General features: G+C 40.5%; 2 protein-coding genes across 2 annotated transcripts in view; one reads left to right on the forward strand and one right to left on the reverse strand.

Moving 5' to 3' along the window:
• Window positions 1-10,744: 10,744 nt before the first annotated feature.
• On the reverse strand, window positions 10,745-11,934 carry OTUD1 (OTU deubiquitinase 1). The gene has a single exon (XM_053467143.1). The coding sequence runs from the start codon at window positions 11,766-11,768 to the stop codon at window positions 10,800-10,802; it is 969 nt and encodes a 322-aa protein (XP_053323118.1). The 5' UTR covers window positions 11,769-11,934; the 3' UTR covers window positions 10,745-10,799.
• Window positions 11,935-22,474: 10,540 nt separating this feature from the next.
• The window catches only part of C5H10orf67 (chromosome 5 C10orf67 homolog), a 44,365-nt gene continuing 44,178 nt past the window's right edge, over window positions 22,475-22,661 (forward strand). The window contains exon 1 of the mRNA XM_053467141.1: window positions 22,475-22,590. Coding sequence (XP_053323116.1) covers window positions 22,502-22,590 — 89 coding nt within the window. The 5' untranslated portion in view covers window positions 22,475-22,501. The remainder of the gene's footprint in view (window positions 22,591-22,661) is intronic.

Below are 22,661 nucleotides of genomic sequence, written 5' to 3' on the forward strand. Positions count from 1 at the left end.
TGTATGCTTAGAGTTGGTGAAACTTCTTTAGAAACATCTGATTCTTCCTTCATCCTCATGATTTTTAAGATCCTTTCCTTTTAGCCTATAATATGGACGTAGACAAACACGTAACCGAGGAATCAAAATCATTTCTAGGTTTAAATACTCTTTTGTATGTTCGTTTACTTTCTATTTGCACCATAACCCCAAATGCACAGAGGGTTCTACCCCAATACCAGTGTGATTGTGATGTGTAAATCCCACATATGCATCCTTTGTGTTTAGTGGTATCTCAAAGCACTGATCATATTGATATAGAATATTTACTGTGATTAAACAGTAGAGGTCACTACAGCAGTCTATTAAACAGTACTACGCACTCCTACATATAATACAGTTTTCCCTTCTTTCCATGATACTTAATACGTTATATAAAATAACATCATTCATATATAATTCACTCCTTATCATTATAGTTTTAGCAGGTATATTATATGCAAACACAAACTAAACCTGAGATTTTTCTTCTGTAAATGTAGATCATGTTTTGTTAAGTAAAATTTCTGTGCTTTAAGTTCATATTAACAGGAATAAAATTGCATAGATATCATGGTAAGCCTTTAACATTAAAAATGCTGGGCTCAGCTTTGTAGGAACCGGCTCAAAGTGCAGCTTTGGCCATAAGGCTCACTTCCAGGTTTAATTAATTCCTATGCAATCAAAAAGCAAGTAAACATTATGGGAACAATAAAAATACCGTGTATTTGGGGGGTAGGGAAATAGAATCCAGGTGCAGAGGTATTCTCGGTTTTATGCACACCTGGGAACTCTCAGGGTCTTATCCAAGTTCTACCCCAATTTCAGGGTCTGAGGGTGAAGGGGCACACGGTCTGGAACGGACTCTTTCCTATTCTACACTGCTGTGATCATATATTAGACCCCAATGCCTTTGCTACTGTTGGTGACTCAAGTGGATGTTTAAATAATCACCAATTAAAGTTTTCATGAGGGCCGGTATTACCGTATTTGCTCGATTATAAGACGACCCTGATTATAAGACAACCCCCCAAAATCTAAATATTAATTTAGGAAAAAAACAAAAAGCCTGAATATAAGACGACCCTATAGGAAAAAAAGTTTTACTAGTAAATATTAATTCATGTAAACAATTTTTTCATATTTAATAAAAGCTATGATTGAGAAAAATATATATTTTTTTATTTCTTTTTATTTGCCAACCTGCCCCCCCCAGTTATGCACATCTGCCCCCAGGGTTGCCACTCTGCCCCCAGAAATGCCTTATACCCCCTATTTGCCACTCTGCCCCATGATGTGCCTTTTAACCCTCTATATGCCACTCTGCCTCCAGAAATGTCTTATACCCTCCTATATGCCACTCCGTCCCATGATATGCCTTTTAACCCCCTATATGCTAGAGTGCATATAGGGGGTTAAAAGGCATTTCTGGAGGTATATATATATATATAACTGCTAACAGCAATCACACTCCTATCAAGCCAAGGCAGCCAGTACATGCTGGAACCTGGGGATGATAGGAGTGTGAGTACAGCCTCCCTATGCCATGCTACCACCACCACCACCCTTACACATCCATGCTATCACACACTCATTCACAAACATTTAAATACTCATTCATTCCATTAATCACACACACTTCACACATTAATCACAAAAACCCTCCCCCACCCCCTTACCTGAACTGCAGATCTCTCACTCGAAGACTTCTGCAGGGGCCCGGCTGTGCGAGCAACTTCTCTGGCCCCGCCCCCAGAGGAAGGAGGGGGGAGGCAGAATTATGTGACACTCTGCTAGCTTCCTGTTCTCCTGCTGCTAGAAGAGACGCTGCTCGCGACCAAAGCACCGGTAAGCAGCCTGGCCCCAGCGGACATTTTTTGAGGTCTGATTAGAAGACGACCTCGATTAGAAGACGAGGGGTATTTCTCAGAGCATTTGCTCTGAAAAAAACCTCGTCCTATAATCGAGCAAATACGGTATAGCTGTTTGGTTAACACATTTGGTGAGTCACTACAGAGAATCTTCATAACTTATTAATAACTTATTATTTAAAGAGTCTTCGGTTCAGCGCATTAAGAAAGGTTCCAGGTATGGTGGGATGTGTATTTGAGGGCACGTTGGTGTGGCGGAGAGTGGTATGTGCATTTTGATTGGAGGTCAGTGTGGCTCAAGGTCAGTATTGTTACAAAGTAAATATTGCATACAAAGAGATAAATTGTATATTTAAATGTATAAATTGATTTTTTTTTTTATTGGTGTAATATTTTCAAAGTGTGACATCCTTGCCACCTTCTGGACTCAACAGGTTAGAAGACTGTCTGTAGGCCTGTAGGCCTAGTAATAAGAGTGCTCCTATTGAGTGTATAAAAAGCAACTTCCCTACTTTAAAGAGACTTCTTTGTAAGTCCCTCTATCCTGATGCTGCTCATTTCCATGACTAAGACTGTTTTGTACTCTTTGTGATAACAGTTGTTTTTTTCAAGTTTGTGATCACTTGCTTTATCCATCTTGAGTTTTACCATTGTTTCAAAAATAATGAAATTGTGAATAAATGTATCGGTGTATTAGTCCTCCAGAAATTACAATGGAATACAACTAGAACTGTAGCTTGTTTGCTAAGACTTTAGCTGCTCAGTATGATGCTTCTTTCATTATTGGAAACCAGATTTAATCAGATAATGTCTTAAAGAAGCTTAAGGTTGCTTGTAAACATCTGTTTATGCTTCAAACAGCACCTGTTGTGAATAATCACAAACACGGACTAGTAATCTTCAATAATGCTATCCAAGTTTAAATTATTGGAAAACTCAGATGGAATAAAACAGATAAGATTTACCCAGGGCTCCCCTAAACCTTTAATGTGACTTTTCTCGGCTCCAGAGTTTATGAATGGCAAAATTGGCTTTTTCAATAATTTGATTTCTAACTAGAAATATTCTGTTCTTATTGTCATGATCTAATCTTTTCTTCTGTTAAGTACAAAAGAGAAGAGAAAACTGGCCATTGGGAGATACTGAAATGCAAGAATACAAGAAGAAATTGGAACTGGAAAAAGACCATCATATGTAAGCCCATTCCAAAACCATGGGCATTCATGTGGAGTTGCCCCCAAACATACACTTTGCAGCAACTACAGACTCCACTTTTCTGAGAAGGCTTTCCACAAGATTTTGGACTGTGCCTGTGGGAAGTTGTGCCCATTCCACAAAAAAGAGGTTTGTGAGTTCAGGCATTGATGTTGGACAAGAAGACATGGCGTGACACCCATTTTATGAAGCTCCTGACACGCGGTTCTTGTGTTGATGTTGCTTCCAGAGGCAGGTTGGAACTCTATGCATAACATTTATGAGCTGAATACGGGGTGACTCGAACTGGCCAGATTTACCCTGGTGTGGTTATAGGTGCAGATAGAATCTCCATTTATTTGGTTTCCCTATGGAAATACTACTGATCACCATTCATTATCACATTCAAGTTCTTTCTTACCAACTCAGTATTTACTTAACGCAACCCTCAGTCCAATGCAATGGTGAAACCTAACCCCTGAACCAAATGCAATCAATCCAGCAATGTGACAAAGACAAATATGAATGGATGGAGTTCATTGTTAACTTCTAAAATGGATATCGTTCATTTTTTCGCACGGCCCTTGGCTGAAACATTATATGGTGAAACATCTTAAAGGGAAATGCATATTGTAAATCAAAGGTATTACAAAGGTTCAGGAACTGGTAACGTATCAGAGCGGTTCTTGCCCGCGCTGATTCACTTCTGGAAGCAGGCATAGTGACCAGGCCGCCCAAGAGTAACCACTCATCTTACAGCTGCCCATCTTTTCCCATGTTGGAGCTAACCCTGATCCCTGATATAGTACCAAAGCATACACAAAATATATTTAAAACAATGTCATTTGTTGAAATCAAGTCGCAGTTGATTTGCTAAAAATGACTTTGTTCTTTCGTACATCTAATAATCTTTTAAACTAATGTGTGTTTATGTATGCAAATCAAGGCACATTTCAGATGAGGTAATTCAGATATCTACACAATCCACACCCATTCCATTAATTATAACATTAAGGAGATCCTCGCAGCTTAAATATGTCTGAGCTGAAACGTGTGCTGGTCATGTTTGCTAGTTACACCCACAGAATGTATGCCCAAAAATATATTGAAGGAGTCCTGTATAATTCTATCCGCAGAATAGAAGACTCCAGAATAGAACATATAGAGACTCCTAGTGGCGTCTCTCTATGTTAAAAACACTGCAGGTTCACAAAGCTGTAATTGGCCTAATGAACTAGCCAGCAGTCTAAGTGTATTCTGCTGTACATAAAGGATGTTAATACGTGAGTGATGTTCGTAGGCAGACGCATATGGATAGCCTTGTGTAGGTAGTAGGGTCTTCACCTTAAGATGTTCAGCTGCTGCCAGAGCTGCTGCCAGAGGTACTGACGTATAAGGTACAAAAGGAGTGATGGAGAAGAAAGGTTGGAATACAGACTTTAGCCAATAAGCAGGGGCAGGAGATCAGTCCAAGGTCACACACAGGATCAGGAAGTACAGAGTAGTCAGAAACCAAGCCAAAGTTTGGTAAATGAAGAGAATACTCCAGAAGGAAACACACCCAGAGCTCATTGAATGGGCCTAAGCATTCTAGGCTATTTATTTTTTCCATATTATGTAATGACACATTATCCAATTGTGTCCTTCTGATTGAAGTCTATAGGACCAGACCAAGTATATTGGTAGCTTGACCCTAGTCAAGTTATACTTCACTGAAGGTTGGCTTCCATCAAGCTATACACAAGCAAGACAGCTGTCAAGATACCTTGACCTCGTCACAGCCAGAAGGCTTGGGAATCTGCGTCCACTTAAGACCAATGGTTATGCGGGAGCTTGGTAAACATCATCTGTAAGTATCTAACATCTTGGACGAAAGCATTTGAAATTTCTGCAAAAATCTACCTTTTGGGAGAACATTTTTAATGAGCATATCTCACTAACAACAAAGTTCAAATTGGGTTGCTCTTTTGCTTACTTACTGACTTTCCCAAATTGGTCAATACCATTTTACAGATTTGAAATGGTCATTGAGTAGTTTGTAGCTATAAACACACCAAACCATTGATTGTGTTTTTCCCTTATTAAGACGCAGACGGAGAGAACATTCTTTCCCCCAAAGAAAACCATTGGGTGATGCAAGGACAAAGACATTAAAAAGAATGACAAAGAATGTGACAAACACAAAAACAAGTCAGAAATGCAAACAGAGACATGATGGAGGAATATACAAAGAGAGGCAAGGCTAAATGAAAAGGCCGTTCACAACAGAGCACTTCAATTCCGATGATTAGTGGAAGCATTAGTCCAGTTCCTGCCAATTTCGGTAAGAATGACATTAGAAGGATCGAGGTTTAAAGCCAAAGTGCACATGAAAATGAGCAGAAAAGCCGTAATTTATTGTGCTTTTGTCACAATAAATGACTTCCAATAATGCAGGACTTTTGGATTAGAGGACTTCTTCTGTCTAATACAGCTCACAGACAGACCTTTTAGCTCGCAGTCTGCAAAACGGAATTTTCATTTTATACGATGGAAAATTAAACAAATAACACCAACTGCAGAGGAAAAGCAACAGGAGCTCCAGGCCTGCACACGGCCTTTTCTTGACATACAGGCTTTGAGTGAATCTCTGATGTCGGGAGGTGGCAGGATTAAGTACGGTAACATCTCTCATTGAAAAGTTCCATAGGTTAAGCACCAAGGGAAATAAAGCAGATCATCATACTTTGATTCTTGCTAGGCGGGGGGCCTGGTTACATTGCAGCTTTGTATTATTTTTGATTCATATCTTCATATGTATATATTATTTCTAAAGACTAGGATACCCGGGACCCTGATATAAAAGAGTGGATCAAATTAACCAACTGGGTCTCTTCAAAACCACAAGCCTCATTCAGCTAAACTGCTATGATCAGTGCTGATCATTAACTTCGGGACTTATAGACTATTAAAAAGACAGAATGCATTGCCATAGTAGGTACTAAACATGAAGGAAGCTTATTGCATGATGAAGCTACGTTCCATTAATAATTACGTTGATCTCATTCTTGTTGATTACATCAGGAGTGATGATATAATCATAGTGGAATGGAATGTCAATGTTGTTATATTATCTCATTTTGGCTTATGAAAGGGTGGAGGATTTTCAGATAGACTGTTGTTTTGTGCATGAAGAACTATAAGGTCATTTAGAGGGGAAGGTGTATTGGATATACTTTAAAAAGTAAGTGTTAATACGATAATGTATAGAGTAATGTTTCCAAATAACTTTTATTGGCTTATCAATAAAATGCCTACGATGCAGCTGCACACAGAAATCCTGACGTTCTATGTCTTGATAAAACACAGAGTCCTGCACACGACCTGTACCTGTACCAAATGATGACAGTGACATAGTACGGGTGCAGCAATAGGAGCGCACATAACATTATTTACACTACATCTATTTACATTTCTAAATGAGCTGACCCCGAGACTCATATTGAAATATTAACCCTTTAATAGCCCATCATTATTCAATGTAGCGACTTGCAAAGTGTGTTAACCAAATGGTTCTAATTGCAGTCTTCTTGGAAACTTGACTTGTCGTTAAATATGCACGTAATCGAGTCACCTACATTCAAACAGGGGTACCAGCCTTAAGATTTTGGTAGCACCACTTGGGAGTCTTAGATGAGATCACAGCAGCGTTGAATAGGAAGCAGTCAGTTCTAGACCACGTAAGCCTGAGAATCTATCCATTGCCCCTGGCACTGGCGCAAACCCTGAGACTTCCCAAGTAGGCTGGTGATGCTGGTGACAGCAGACAGCAGACGGGTATAATGGACCAAAGGCATTTCCTAGGTATTTCATCATCAAAATGCACAAGCATGAAGGTTGTAAAGTTTGTTTCTCACTCAGATGGTTTCTGGTATCTTTCTGTGGATAATATGGAGACGACAGCATTGTAAGCACTTTATTGCTGTGTTTTACTAACAGCAAGAGCTGACTGGAGCCTGTTATTTCTTTCTATATGATTTCTGTCTATGGGCAAAATCTGTGCACCTGCTATGTGCAAATTATCAAGGAGAGCTTCTTTTGCATGTATTTTATCTACAGACTATGCTGTTGTATTTTACAAACCTTGATGCATGTTAAGGAGCACATGTGGATCTTATGTGTCTATGTTTACTGGAAAAACACTGCCAGGTTCTCGGCTTGGCAGGACGATGCCATAAATCAGCCCATTAGGATACTACAGCTTTGTGTTACAGAATTTGGCTCCAAGGCTCACACTGTGGCTTCACATTTGACCTTATGAAGAGAAGCTGTCAGAAAAGATTATGACTATGCAGCCGAAATGAAGAACAAGATATCATAACAACAACAAAGACTCAACCTTTATATATGGATTCATGACAAGTTAAACCTAGTGATATATCCTGGCCTAGGTCTTGGGCAGCAGGTCCAAGGAAGCATCACCCCCAACCCCCCCCCGCTGCAAAAACCAAGGGGGGGGGTAGATCGCCCTGTTGGGTGATCAGGCCTTGCAGTGTACTGCTACTTAATGCATCATTAACAAGGAGATCTCTGAAGGGCCTCTTCTCCGGGTAAACACCTGAATCCTCCAGGTAGCGGGAGTGGGGTCCTGGCACTCCTCACTCCACACCCCTGACATCAGTGGGACCCGGCCAGATCCTGCAAGGTTAGGCTCCGGGTAGTCTGAGCCCACAAGTCCCCAGGTATGGCTGTAACCATTTACACTACAGAGGACTAAGCCAACTTGGCACAACCTCTATAGACAACACCAAAAGACGCTGCACGGAGTGCCTACATTTCATGCTATATCCCAGAGCCCTGTAGTGAAGATGTGGCCACTCAGTGAGCTGCTGGGGGTGCTGTCCCGGGTCACGACTAGGGCAGCACCAAAGGTAAATGCACTACCGATTACACGTGAATGTTAGGATTACTTATATATAGAATTTTTAGGCTCAAAACCCCTGATTTCAATAATTAAGAGGTGCATCCCAATGCTTTTGTCCATACAAAGGTGCACAAAGAAAGGTCCATAAAGACATGGTTGGATGAGTTTGGTATGGAAGAACTTGCCCAGCTGCACAGAGCCCTGACCTCAACCCCATCGAAAACTTTAGGATGAACTGGAATGGAGATTGAGAGCCAGGCCTTCTTTTCCATCAGTGCCTGACCTCACAGATGCTCTACTGGATGAATGATCAAAGAATTCCCACAGAAACTCTCCAAAATCTTGTGGAAAGCCTTCCCAGAAGAGTGGAAGCTGTGACGGCTACAAAGGGGAGACCAACTTCATATTAATGTCTATGTATTTAGAATACAATGTTGTCAAAGCCCCTGTCGGTGTAGTGGGCAGGTGTCCCAATACTTTTGTCCATATAGTGTATCTCCCTGCATGTTATATACCCACTTCCAGTTAGCTCCAATGCTGTCTCAGGCTATCCTGTTTACATCCCTGAGCATGTGTGGAAATACTGCATTGGTTCCAATAGGAGCATTTTCCTGCCACCGGATCATGGATGAGGACTGCTGTTACATGTAGCCTCTTCTGCGTCGTGAATTTCTTTTTTGTAAGTGTATATGATGCGTTTAAATATTCATGTGATCCTTTCTTAAAATGCATGAGTAGATTCTCCAGAATCCCCCAAAAGGTATTTGCATATTTCCCAGCCCCTGTCTGAATGCAGGAGATTTTATAGAAATGTAAATTCTGGGTCAGATAAGTGTTTTGTTTATGTTTTGTCCACAAGCGTTTACATTTATTTCTCCTGAATTCACTTCTCAAAGGTATACGCATTAAACTAGACTCAGGTCAACGGTATTTAAGATCTTTCATCTGTGTCTTTACCTAAAAAAATGAATTTCAATAAACATAGTTTGGTTCAGATATTATATCATCACAAATATTTAATATAAAATTAAGTGCTTTGGTCGATTGCATAAAAAAGTGCTTATAAAAATATAATACGCATTCTGTCACAATTTGTGTTCACGGACTCTATTAATGCATCCCCTGCCCATAATTTAAAAAAAGCTGTTAAAATTCCCATTAACTCCTTTAAGATCACCAATGGTTGGTGGTTAATAACTGCCCGCTAATAGCTTCTCATCAAATATATGGCCTGGCAACTTCAACCCATACATATTCTGAAATTCTTCTGCCCTGATCAAACACAATTTCCTGAATGAGGTATTTGTGGCTGGTTTTACATACAGGTAGACCCCCTACTACAGGTGTGTCCAACCTGCGTCCCTCCAGCTGCTGCAGGACTACATCTCCCATAATGCTTTCAGCTATGGGGCAGGCTGAGGAGTATGGGAGAAGTAGTCCTGCAGCAGCTGGAGGGCCGCAGGTTGGACACCCCTGCCCTACTAGGTCCTTTATGTGTCCTATGCCTCCTTAATACAGTATGTAACCCTCCAAACTAACCAATCATGAGTGCCACTCCGCCATTTCTGTTTTGTCCATCATATCAGGCTGTTGGATTGCAATGACTACTGAATTTTGCAGTCAGAACTACATATCAGGAAGACAAGAGGATGAAAAACCCTCAAAACAAATAATTATGGCTATTTATTCCCCCACCATCTGTCCAAACACCATTTAAAAGTGGTCCACTTGAAACAGCAGGCCAGGTGAATCCTTCTGCTATTTTATGAAGCTCATACTGTAACCATTAAATAACACACACAGCTAACTATCTGCTGATACAGTTGAAACCGTTGCCTTACCTACCCACACAACAACAACAAAAAAGCTATTGTTCTGTTTACATCTGATAACGTGTAAGATGTGAAAGTGTAGTATGCTTCTTCTACATGTATTTCCAATACATGTAGCATAATGAAAGCACAAATGATCAAAAGCCTAAACATTAAAAATATTATATAATATTAAAATGATTTTGAAAGCAGAACGCGGATGTGACAGTGTTTACGTTCCCATACGGCGGGACTCCGGCCAGTAGTGAGAGCAGCAGAATGGGTGTTGTTGCGTAAGGCAAACAAAGACAGTTTCAAGCACCTGGCTAAGCCTTTGTAGACGACAAAGGGACAAAACAACATACAATAATCATCCGAGTGAAAAAAGTTAAGAAACTTTATTCATTCCATTCTAACTTGGAATGTAACTAAATATGTACATAATACAAATTCCAAAATTGAAAAATAGATTGTAATAAATACTGAGTAGCAACAGGAAAAAAAAAATAACACATCCAGTATTTACTGGATCAAATCCTCAGCTTATTACACCGTGTTTTACTAATCAGCGTTTACTCAGTAATATTATTTGCCATCGTTAAGGAATATTTCACAAAACAATGACAGATCCGCTTAAATGATCACACAATGTCCAAGATATCCTGGCATTTGTAGCATGAAAAGCACACATATTCCATTATCTAGAAGTAATGGGTGTCTAGAGGGTACCAGGAGCCTCGTACAGTAATGGTTAGAGCAGAATTCTACGTTACAAAGAACGTATTAACCAGGCAGGAAGATATCCACAGAGATTAACATAAAACAGCGCAAAGTTATAAGCCAACAATGGGAATTTTAGGAGCCATGACTATGGCACTTGGGAATGGACCAGCTCTGGTTAAGGCAGAGTGTGCAGTCAAATGGTGATGGTTTAAAGTGCTTGTACTGGAGTGTACTGGCCAAGCAAACAGGATCAGTCTCCTCTCCAGAGGGTCTATTGTTTCAGGAGTTCTGCTCGATGTACATTTTGGAGAGGGACAGGGCCATAGACTTGGCCAGATCTTGGTCTCGGTTCCTCTGGGCCTGGTTCTGCTTGCACCAGCTCTCGTACTCCGGGTTAGGAAGCGCTTGTTCAAACACAGCGTCGTAGTGTCCGTTGCTGAGCCAGCTAAGCCAAATGCTGGGCCTGGTGGCGTCCTCGGGGCCCAGGTGATGAACCATGGTGGACACGGTGGGGCACTCGGGTCTGCCGCCGGTCGTGAGGTGGATATTCACGTCCAGCATCTGACTCATGGCCAGCAGCTCTGGATACCCTGCCCAGGCTCCGTCCTGAGACGCGTTAATCAGGAACTCGCCCGCATCCCCCTCGATGATGAGGTTGAAGGTCTCCAGGTTGTCGGCCACATGATGCACGGTGCGCTCCCTCAGCTCGGCGTGCCGGCTCTGGTCCCCGTACATCGCTTTGCTCACCGCCCGGTACAGGCAGTTGCCGTCCGGGATAATATGAAAACGGTAGCGCTGCTTTTCCCGAAGGTACTTGTCTTGCTTCTCCACCTCAGCCCAATGCAGCGCCAGCCGCTCTTTACTGTTACTTCCATGGGACAGAGTGGGGCTGGGCTGCTCCTCCGGCGTTTGCTCCGGACTGCTTGTTGCCAGCTGGAGGGCCCCGCTGGGTCGCCAGTTATCGCTCTCATACTCCAGGGCCTGGTGAGGCTGCTGCTCGGGTTTAATGGCGGTGTCCTGCTGGACCATTTCGCTCAGCCATGCCCGCAGCTCTTGCGAAGACGGAGGTTGCTGCTGCTCCTGGGGCTTCTGCAGGTGGGATGCGGACAGCTGCATTGTGGCTCCTGAAGACCCCCTAGGGCCTGGCTGCAGGAGCCGTATTGGCACTATCCTCTCCGAGCTGCACATGGATTGGAAGTGGGTGTGTGCACTCGAAGGCACCCGGGGGAGGCACGAAAACGCAGGCATGTCGCTGGAGGAGGGGGGTGCTTCTCCTGATGAGTGAGTGCGAGGTGTGGAGCTCTGTCCCGCAGCCTGCTGTTTATATATGTGCGCAGACCCGAGCCTTACTCACCGACTGAGGGCAGAGGTAAAAATAGTTATGTAATCATCTGCAACAAATATCAGTGACAGACATACCCCCCTCCGCCGGACCCGAGCGCTGCTGCCAAGGGATCGAGGACAATAAAAACATTCCAAACAATCATTTTATTTACCAGTGCTGGCCGCAATCTACCCTCACAAGCAGACGGCAGATAATACATAGACACCTCAGTGCCTTTTTTTTCACTAACAAATCAATATTCTAGAGGCCACACACCGTGTATCACTGGATGTGGTCAGACATGCTTGAAACAAACATTTCTATGTAAGGGCACATTACAATGAACCGCTTACGTGAAACCCCAGCGCCCTTTTATACACATACACATTAGTTATTAGTGAGAAGCCGTTTCGTTAGGGGCAGTATATTGTACCACGCTCCCTAAGAGGCGTCAACGCTCCAGAACTATCGAGGGTGTTCCATAACCCTCCTTGTGTTGTTTACATTTTTTCGCTCGATTGCGTCATCACGCAGGGCCCGTGGTGCGTCTCCCCCCCTCCCGGTGGAGATTCCCTTCTGTTTTACGATAAGCCGCGCTCATTGGAGGTTATTGACGAGAAGGCCCCGCCCAGTGATGATACTGTGATTGAGGGGAACATGAGTGGCGGGTAATTGTAGCTGTGTGAGGCCGCTGAGTGGTCGGGGACGGCCTGTTAAACACGCTGGCCGGTTGTCATCGGAGTCTTGCGTGACGGCCGCTCTATTTTTGGATGGAGTAGTGGTAATTTCCCAAGATTAAAAGAGTGACTCCTGAAAGGCGGGAAGAAAATCTGCAAACTCTGTATAAAGGCCTTAACCAGCGCTTAGTCTCATGTTACATACAGGAGCCATCTGCCTATCACACGCATGGTTAAAATACATACACAGCCCAAGAAGTAACTGACTGCTGTTAGAATAGTTGGGCTCTTAGCAAACATTAATATATGTATAAAACACAGGCCTGGAGATGCAAAAGCATCACAGAGAATGAGGCACCGTAATCCTGACATATAGGTAACCCTATGAGGGAACTGCCATGTGTGGGATCAAATCTTAATCACACCCATCAATGAAACCATCCAGTTCTTGAGTTCAGTAAGGAAACAATCACATCTGTCACACCTGGGAATTCTCTGGGTTTTTGCCCCATCCTCAGGGTGAAGGGCAGATTCTCAGAGTCACACAGACTGGAACTGACTTTTCCTTATTTGACGCTGCTTTGGTCATATAAAAGACTCCTAACTGGTGCGTTTCCTACCAGTATGTTATGAATAAAATCCCTGCTTGAATGCAGGTGACTCAAGTGTATGTTTAAGTAATCACCAATTAAAATTCCATGGACTGGTATTAGAGCCATTTGAGTAACACATTTGGCGAGTCACTACATACAATCTATAGAAGTGTGTGTCAGGGTCAGCTTGTTTAAAAGGGTCCCGGGCATGATCGATCAGAAGTATTTTACTGTTTGCGGTTCTAGTTATAGTTTTTGCATAATATAACATTATCGGGCAGCTACACATTAATCACCTATATGTGTTTTTGCTCAGTTATCCTAACTCCCTTCTCTTCAAACACCCTGATCTCTTATCGCACTGCTTTGAGGAAACAATAGAATGACTCAGTCTCAAATAACCAGCTGACTAATGAAAGTCTATGAAGGAATGGGAATGAGCAGGGAAAGTTACCCACAAGATTCCATGATTGACCACAACGGCAGCTTCTAGGTCTGCCGATAAATGTATTTAATTGGAGCAAAATTAAATAAAATGAAGGTATATGTTTTTGTATAAAGCACAGAAAAGATTTTATTTAAACATTAAAATGTGAAGCAGGTCCGACGCACAATAGGAAGGCCTGGGTAAAGGTGCTGTTCCATTTAGATAACAAATTCCTTTCTACTCTCTAGAATGCCAACAAAATGAATCTCAGCAGAGCTTTCATTTTCGTTTTTCTTCAAGTGGTTTTAGTTTTTTTTTCTTAACTTGTATTTGTTATGATAAAAGCATTAGATGAGTTGAAGTTGCATCCAATATTAATAATGGGTTTTATTTACATTGACGAAAATGTTAAATATCAAACAGGTATGGCTTGCAGCATCCTATGCATAAACCCCATTTATTATTATTATTTATTGTTGTTTTATATAGCACCATCATAGTACTTTGTTGTCTGTCACATAATTCTTATAGTACGACGCTTTCTTCGGGCTGTGCAAAATATATATTGATTTGTATAGTTCAAGAAAAAACGTTTATTAAATCGATATTTTCCTTTTGCACAGGGTATTTTGTTGAATACAATGTGCATTGCTGAACACAGGAAAAGAGGCTGTGATACAAAATACAACAGACGTAAGCTCACACTTTACAAACACAGATCTCTAAAGCCAGCCAAGCCCCTATGATACCCTATTATGTCATTTCTGTAAACAACTGTGTTTTGCTCTATTGTAAAAAATTTTAAATAGAAAAAATAACTGTGTGATTTCTGCTAAATGAGAAAGTATTCTGGTCCAGGGAGTCTGTTTATACTGAAATTGTATTGCCAGAAAACCTGTGTTTTGTTTTTGATTGTAAACACTTTGCAAATCAATAGAAAAAAATCATGGACAAAAAGTGACCACGGGACAGAATGCCATACAGCAAAGCTTGATTTTTATTTATTTATTTTCTTTAGAATCTTCAGCTAAAACCAGATGTTTATGATTATGAATATAGAATGTGGCAGGAGGTACACTATATGACCAAAAGATGTATGTGGACATCCCTCCTAGTTTCAGCCATTGCTAACTGATGTATAAAGTTCAAAGGCATGCTATCTCCATAGATAGGCATTGGTATTAGAATGGGCCATACTGAAGAGCTCAGTGATTTTACACGTCATAGGAGGCCACCTTTATCCCAAGTCAGTTTGTACAATGTCTGCCTTGCCAGTCCTGCCCCAGTTTACTGTAAGTGCTAATATTGGAAGATGGAAGCACCTAGGAGTAGCAATGGCTTAGCCATGAAGTGGTAGACCATGCAGAGTCACAGAGTGGGGCTGCCAAGTGCTGAAGAACATAAAAAATTGCCTGTCCTCTGTAGCATTACTTACTACAGAGTTTCAAGCTGTCCCTGGAAGTAACATCAGCACAATCCCTGCTTGCAAACAGATGATCAATGCAAGTGTCAGCTGGATTGGTGTAACACCACCACTGGACTCAATGGAAATGTGTTCTCCGGAGTGACTCACACTTCACTATATTGCAGTCTGATGGATGGATCAGGGTTTGGTCACTTTGGTGGATGCCTCGAGAACACTACCTGCCAGAATGCATAGTGCCAACTGTAAAGTTTGGTGGAGGAGGGATAATGGTCTGCACAAAGTAAGGTCAGTAAAGACACAATTCGATGAGTTTGGTATGAGCAAATCGAGTGGCCCACACAGAGCACCTTTGGGATGAACCGGAACACACATCCGGGACTTCTTGTCCAACAAGGGAAGAAATTCCCACGGAAATGCTCCAAAATCTTGTGAAAAGCCTTCCCAGAAAAGCGGAGGCTGTTATAATGCCTGTGATTTTTGAATGGGATGTCCAACAAGCTAATTTAGTTGGGATGGTCAGAAGTCAACATACTTTTGGACATATAGTTTATTTTTTGTTATTTTTATGTTCCTTTGTGGTTAATCAAAAACAAAAAAGTGAACATTCAACCTTGGAGAGGTATTCCACTACAGCTTCTAAAAGTACATTTTTTTTTGCTTACAAAGTACTTTAATATGAATTCTTTTCTCCAGGAGACTGCCTGGCAAACTGAAATAGAGCACTTTTCTTAGCGGCAGTAAACACAAAGAATGTTTCGTTGTTCAGGAGCCATTATACATAGGTGCTGACAACAATGGTGCTAAAGCACCACTATAATTTTAGTTCTCTATGTACTTTACCCTTGTTCTAAACAAAGAAGCATAGAATAGATTCATTTAGTCTGCCTGTTTTTCCTGAAGTAAGATACTCAAACCAGATTCAGTGCTTGGTCTGGTCTTATTTCCCTTACATTACATCTAAAAACTCAACATAAGGCTTTAGGCTATAATGAGATTAAAGCTCTTCTGACGCTAAAGAGATTAATTATCCGCATTATGAATTCATACTGTTTGATATTAATTGGGACGCATGTAATGAGGCGGTTTAAGCGATATTTAACAGCTGTGCAATCCCCTAAACTAAAGCCACAGCTCATTCTGTTGGTGTATTCTGTGAGCACCTTCACTTACGTTGTAAGTGTTGTTATGTTTGTTTTTAATCTGTGAAATATCATCATTAATAGAAGCTGCAGCAACATCCCCTCTGTGGTCCCATTTTTGTGCCTCTCCATTTGCTTCCTGCACACGCACATGGGCTGCTCCCATTAGCCCAGCCAAACATAGCTGATGCACTTTAATGATCTTCTGAATTTGCAAGGGGAACCACATATTATTTAAATCTGTACGATGGCTGGAGTGTTAACACCTTGACTACAATGGTCAGGCATGTCACGGAAATTCATCCTGTTCATGACAATTGACGTGCCTGACACGTCATTGGGTTAAATGGGTTTAGAAAGTGTTCAAGGATCGCTGTCCTCTCCCAAATGGTGTTACAGTAATGTCTCTCAAGGCATTCAGCAACACTGAAAACTGAAGCAGGGGTCCTGTTTGATCACTCCGTGGAACGACCACGTGCGCCATATATAAAAGAATCACCTCCTAAGCTCAAACGGTGGTGCTGAAATGCAACAAATGCCTGTTGGTACCATTTTGTGGATGCTGTACTACTGAGCTCAGAGGAGCCAGGGGTGGGGGGATGTTGACACAGATAAAAAATTTTTAAAAAAAATTAAATGTAATGTAAGTTGTGCAAGTTCCACATTGTTTTTCTCTTTTCATCATCAGTTTTTAGGGTACTGATCAAAGAGAACAGAAGGAATATAAGATCCAATACAGAAAACATTGTAAGAAAAAGAATAAGGGACTTAGTTCAGCCTGTAAACTGAATCAAAGGCTATTTAGCATAATTAAAAGGGACTATTTTTGAATGCATGTTGTTGTCCATTTGCATGGACTGCATGGAAAATTATGCATGTATTCCTTATTCTGTCTTTCTTGCCAGGGATTGGGGTTGTGTTAACTTTATTTTTTTTGTTCTGTATGATTGATGATTGTATGCAAATTCTATTTATGCAATGATATTTGTAGCTCTTTCTGTTTCCTTTTTTTCTGTTCTGGAACCGTGTGTTCTTGGCTATTACTACTACAAGTTGAGGAACATTGCAGCTTATTTCTGAGATGAGGCCAAGTAGACACCATTTGTTTTTTCTTACACCTGTCTTGTCGTTTATATAGGTTAATAATATGTGAATCTAATGCAACATGTCTGTGATCAGCCTGACCTGGCATGCTAATGATGTTACAGAAACAATTATCTTCTGCATCAGACTTAAACTGGGCGAGGTGGAGTGGCAGGAAAAACCGGGGCATTGATTTGTCTGATCTAGCACTGTGGCACTTATAAACATTACATCACAAGCAAAATATATAATGAAATAATACCCCCCTAGTGACCAAACACCTTCCTCTTCATCCAGATAAGGCTGATTCTATAACAGGGGTGTTGACCTCCAGGTTGTGATTTCACCAATTCCAAGCATGTTGCTTGAGCTGGCCGTGCTAACGCTGCAAACATCCAGAAAATTTGGCCTGGAGTTTGATGGCCCCGTGCTATAACTTACTGTATTGGAGGCCAACAACCCAAACATATTAGCTGCATTTTGCTTGTGTGATCACTTACATGTCACCCTGGTCACCGATCACATTGTGTGTGCTTATATACCTTATATACCTTATATACCTTCTGCAGACAAACATTTCATATAGGTGTTTATCCATCCGATCTACTAGTCAAAGGCTAAAGGTCCCCTAAATAACAGCCATAGAGATGGATATATTTCATCCAGCAAAAAGGAACATATTTTGACAGATTACTCTGACAAAATAGCTTTGATCCCAGTAATAGAGGTTATGTCCAGCTGGCTGGAACATCTAAAAATAGTGTGAAAGAAATTTACAAAAGCTACATCACTGGTTCCTCTGAGTCATTCCGTTTGTCTGTGTATTTACAGACCTGATCTATACCTTAACTTATCCAATAAGTCAGATGGAAAGACCAGTAAGAGTCTGAACATCAAGGGAGTTCTCAGTTACTGTGTAATACATTGTACAGCATGCGTTAACTGTTGTAAACTGCTGTATGGGGAACGCCATAACACAGTAGGAAGCAGTATAAGAAATAAATATTATTCATCATGAAAGGTCCACCGTGACTGAGTTTCCTTAACAATTACATTTATCATCTGGTCTCAAGATAATAGATTTAACTAATATCTTCACAAATATAATACTTTTTTAAAAAGACAGACCAGGACATCTGGTACACCAGCAAATGTCATCAGGCAGCCACTGGCCTTAAAGTGCCAGGGCCACCCCATCCTCACCATAGATGCTTTTAAAAAGGGTGTACATCTTCTAAATAAAAGAAAACAAAAAACAGCTCCAGTACTAGATAATATATGCTAATGGACCATTCATTCAACTTCCCAGCATCTGCTGTTTTGTGACCTACTTATTTTGTAGATTAAAATGTATGCTAATATTTGGAGCTTATTTGTTCCTTTTATCTGCGCCCCTCCCAAAAAGGATCATAACTTAGTTTAGATCCTATTATTACCTGTTTTGCCTTTACATGCTTCTGCTCCCACATCAGTGTTTTTGTTTTGTTGGCATATTGTTTTCTGTACGCCATGTTTGAGTTTTCTTGCTATTCACTCTGAGCCATTCCCTGTCCCTCTATCATGATACAAATTGATCAATTTATTCTTAGTCTAAACCAGATCATCTTTTTCTCCACATACATTTTTAATGGCTGGCTGATACAAATAACTCAGTCGAGGCAAATGGTCTTCTTGACACGGCTAGACTCTACCTAACGATCACTCGAGTTAAATCATTCCTAATATAGCAGAGCTTTCGAAATAAGACAAGACAATACAAGAAAGGTTGTATCTGTGCTTCCAATGATCAACACAAAAATAAGTCTTTGTCAAGTAGACTCCCAATCTGCGAAAGTACATCCATGTTTTATAACAGTATGTTCAATGGGCATTATTAATAGTCGGACGCCATCACTAGAGACTTGTTGATGTCACCAAAAAATCCATCCCGAGCCTTTACTCCTTAGATCATCGTGTGAATATAGTTAGGCATCATGTCATTACCCTTGAGCAATTTAAAACTCTCAGCTTGTAGCCATTCAAGCTACAGCTGTTTTGCGTGATCAGTGGTAGCAGACGCTTTTCCTGGCAGAACGCGTGCTATGCCAGTCCAACCCAATCTCAAATATCATGACGACGAAGGGCTCTATATTAGGATCAGAGAGTTCTCATTCATAAATGTTTTTGTTTTCCCATAAACAAGCATATATTTTTTACGAGAGGTTTGTCAAGAGTTCTATAACCAAATGCTAAGACTCAATTACACATAAGCACTTGAGATTGCGAGATCATTTTCCAGTAAAGTTCTTCTGAGTTTAACTGCTCCATAAACTGTCTGGCAGATCTGCAAAGCAATTAAAAACTCAGGGTATGGTAGCCATATTTCATCTTCTGCAATAGCTAAATGTAACATAATATATCATAAAACTGCTACCGAGTTATTATTTACTGCAGATCCATTCCGGCAACAATAATTGAATGTTTCAGACGCAGCATTTTTTAATATGTTTTGAAGATGTCTTCAGACCGGGTTCTGTGCCAATATTATTTTGAATAGAACATGGCAATTATGGTTGCAATCAAAAGTAGTTAAAATGTATGGGCTCCAAAACTTTTGGAAGATATCGTGGTTTACTTACAAATACTATTTACTAAAGTAATTTTTTTAAGTCCGTATACAGTGTTGTACTGATTCTAGGCACTTTTTCCCCCTAATTTAAAACCTTAAAGTAGGGGTGCGGTCTATAATCGGGGGTTTAGGTATTTGGGATGTGAGAGAGCATGAGTGAGAAAATATTGTTTTACCCTCCTACTAAAGTATACATTTTCTTTAAAAGTTAAATTTTCTTTAAATTGGCACCAAACTATAAGAGTACAGCTTGTAATTGCGACACAACAGTACGTAGACATAGCTGAAGTATAAGATACAGTTAAAAAAAATCTTTATCCTTAACTATGATTTGCAGGAACACGCTATACAAGTAAACCCAGCCTTTAAGAATAGATATTATTAACTTTTGGGACCCAGAAACCGAGTTCTATTATTTGTGCCTATTGGTTGACTATTTATTAACCCAAGGTCAGCGCATGCAAAGTACAACATAGCAATTTGTAGCATTACACTTTTTTCACATTTATGGTGCCCAGACAAAAATTACTTCAGTCTGGAATTAAAAAGCTTTATTTTCCACATTTATAGGATGAAAAGTTATTTTCTTACAGCCTTGGGATTTTGTAGGCTTGTTCTGTACGCTGTACTATATGTGCCAGGAAAGACTGCCTAATAGGCTGCTTTGGCTTTGAGTGAATTTTTCTTCATATACATAATAAATTCAGGCAGAGTTCTGTTCCAAAGTAACAAATACTTATTTAACACTCAGAACTTTATTCCAAATGCTTCCCCATTAAATTTGAAAGGCCGGTGCTAAGGATAGTACATGAGTCTTTTCACTTTCAGTATACCAAAAAACAGATTTAGTAAACAGTATATGTTGATTTGCACTTTATGTGCAAGACATTCTGTACATAAATGTGGTTAATTCAGATTGCCTGATTTTTGCATTAAATCAGATTCCCATATCTAATGTACATTCCCACCATACTTTCCTATCATGTAGTTATTGCCATATGGTTGTAAGGAAAATCTATGTAATATTTGTAGCAAAAAGTCTCATAAATAGTAACTTTATCATTTCTATCTATGTGTTATGTGAGCATTCACCTACACATGATTTGTCAAGCTAGTTCTTGCAGCTTGGAAGTATCGTTGAGATTGCCACAATTAGCATCAAAGGTCTACGCGGAAGCCACACATTGTCACAACAACAGCAAATTGGTATTTTTAATTTGTGATAGTACTCTGGCTTTGTGTGCGATCTGATGTCAGCTCAGATTACTACTGCCCCTTAGTGTCCAAATTCTAGCTTGGAAAGCCCATATTGTTGTGCGTCCCTCACGTCACTATTCAAGTATATCATGTCACTTTTCCCAAATCCTAGCTTTTACAGTTGCATACACTACATAAGCCCATGCAATGTAAATATATTAGCCTATGTATGTGTAATAAAAAAGCTCACTTTATGTATATACCAGGTCGAAAAGTTACCGTTATTATTATTTTTATTTTATGTAGCACCATCAGATTCAGCGCTGTACAAAGTGTAGAGAGGACATACAAATACGTAAATAAAATAACAAGTTGACATACAGAAACAACAGGTGAGGAGGGCCCTGCTCAGATGAGCTTACAATATAGAGAGCATTAGGGTGTGTTATATAAGAAGAGCTGTTGTTACGGATGGACCAGCCACACTGTACAAATATTGCAGGAAAGCGACTAGGAAAGGAGAGCTAAAGGAATGTGTGAGGGAGTTGGGGTACTTGGCACAGTTTTTAAGGGACGTACGGGTATGAAGGAGTTAATGCATACATCGCTACGGTGTTCCTTTTGCAAATGCATAGGGGGATCCTGCAGAATAAATACACCGATTGACAAACTGCACAAGCCACGGGAAGCTTCAATACATGAATTTAGCTAAAAAAAAGGTTTTTATAATGAATACCAACTCACATGAGCTTCTTCTGTAAGACCGTCGGAGCTTGCCTTGCAGAGTGCATAGTTTATAATAAATGAAGACAGCAAAATAAAACATTCAACTCACCTGTTAACTCGCTGGTTAGCGAATACACCCTTTTGTCTGGGTGCTACCACAAAACATATGTGACTATAAATACAAGACATCATCATTTTAAGAATTCTCATCTTAAATGCATACAATACCACAGTATACCAATAAAGGCTATTTTACCCCTGCGTACCAGTTTTAGAGGGTAGAGGGTGGTAAGAAGCATGGCTTGGGAGTTATTCAGACTTTTATCATTTGCATGAACTAAAATGTATTTTAATTCAGTATATATATCCTGGGTAATAAATGCCCTGTGTGGTCATCTGAAGAAGCCTCTCAATAAAACCTTTCATTACTTTCTGTAACTGTTCGTAAATCCTGATGTGGGACTAAGCAGAGAATGCCCCAATTACCAAAACTATTTCAACTTCGAAAACGAAAAGTCTGGCGTGAAACAAACACTAGGGATCTTAAAACCAAACATACAACATCTGGCTTTTAAAAAAAATTCTGAATGCATGCTTTATAAACGCCCACCACCCGCTATAAATAAAGACCACCAAGTACATGTTGGGCTTTACCCAAAAGAAAGATGGCCACCAAACCAAAATTACATCCTGCCTTTGCGCTCCGGAAGTAGCTTCCCATTGGCTTCCCGTCCGGTTTCCATAGTAATGGACGCTGACAGCTTTCCGAGGTTTGCAGAGCATGGAGAACGAGGGTAATTCGGAGACATCAGAGCCCTGCTCTCAAGATGAACTTCTGGCTCTGGAGATATATATGAAGGGAGAGATAAGGTATCGTTATTTTACTACACTGGGTTCTATTGTGTTTTTTTAATTCTATAAAACATCTCATGTCTTCTGTC

This window comes from Spea bombifrons, chromosome 5 (genome assembly GCF_027358695.1).
Source record: "Spea bombifrons isolate aSpeBom1 chromosome 5, aSpeBom1.2.pri, whole genome shotgun sequence".
In the NCBI taxonomy this organism is placed as follows: domain Eukaryota; kingdom Metazoa; phylum Chordata; class Amphibia; order Anura; family Pelobatidae; genus Spea; species Spea bombifrons.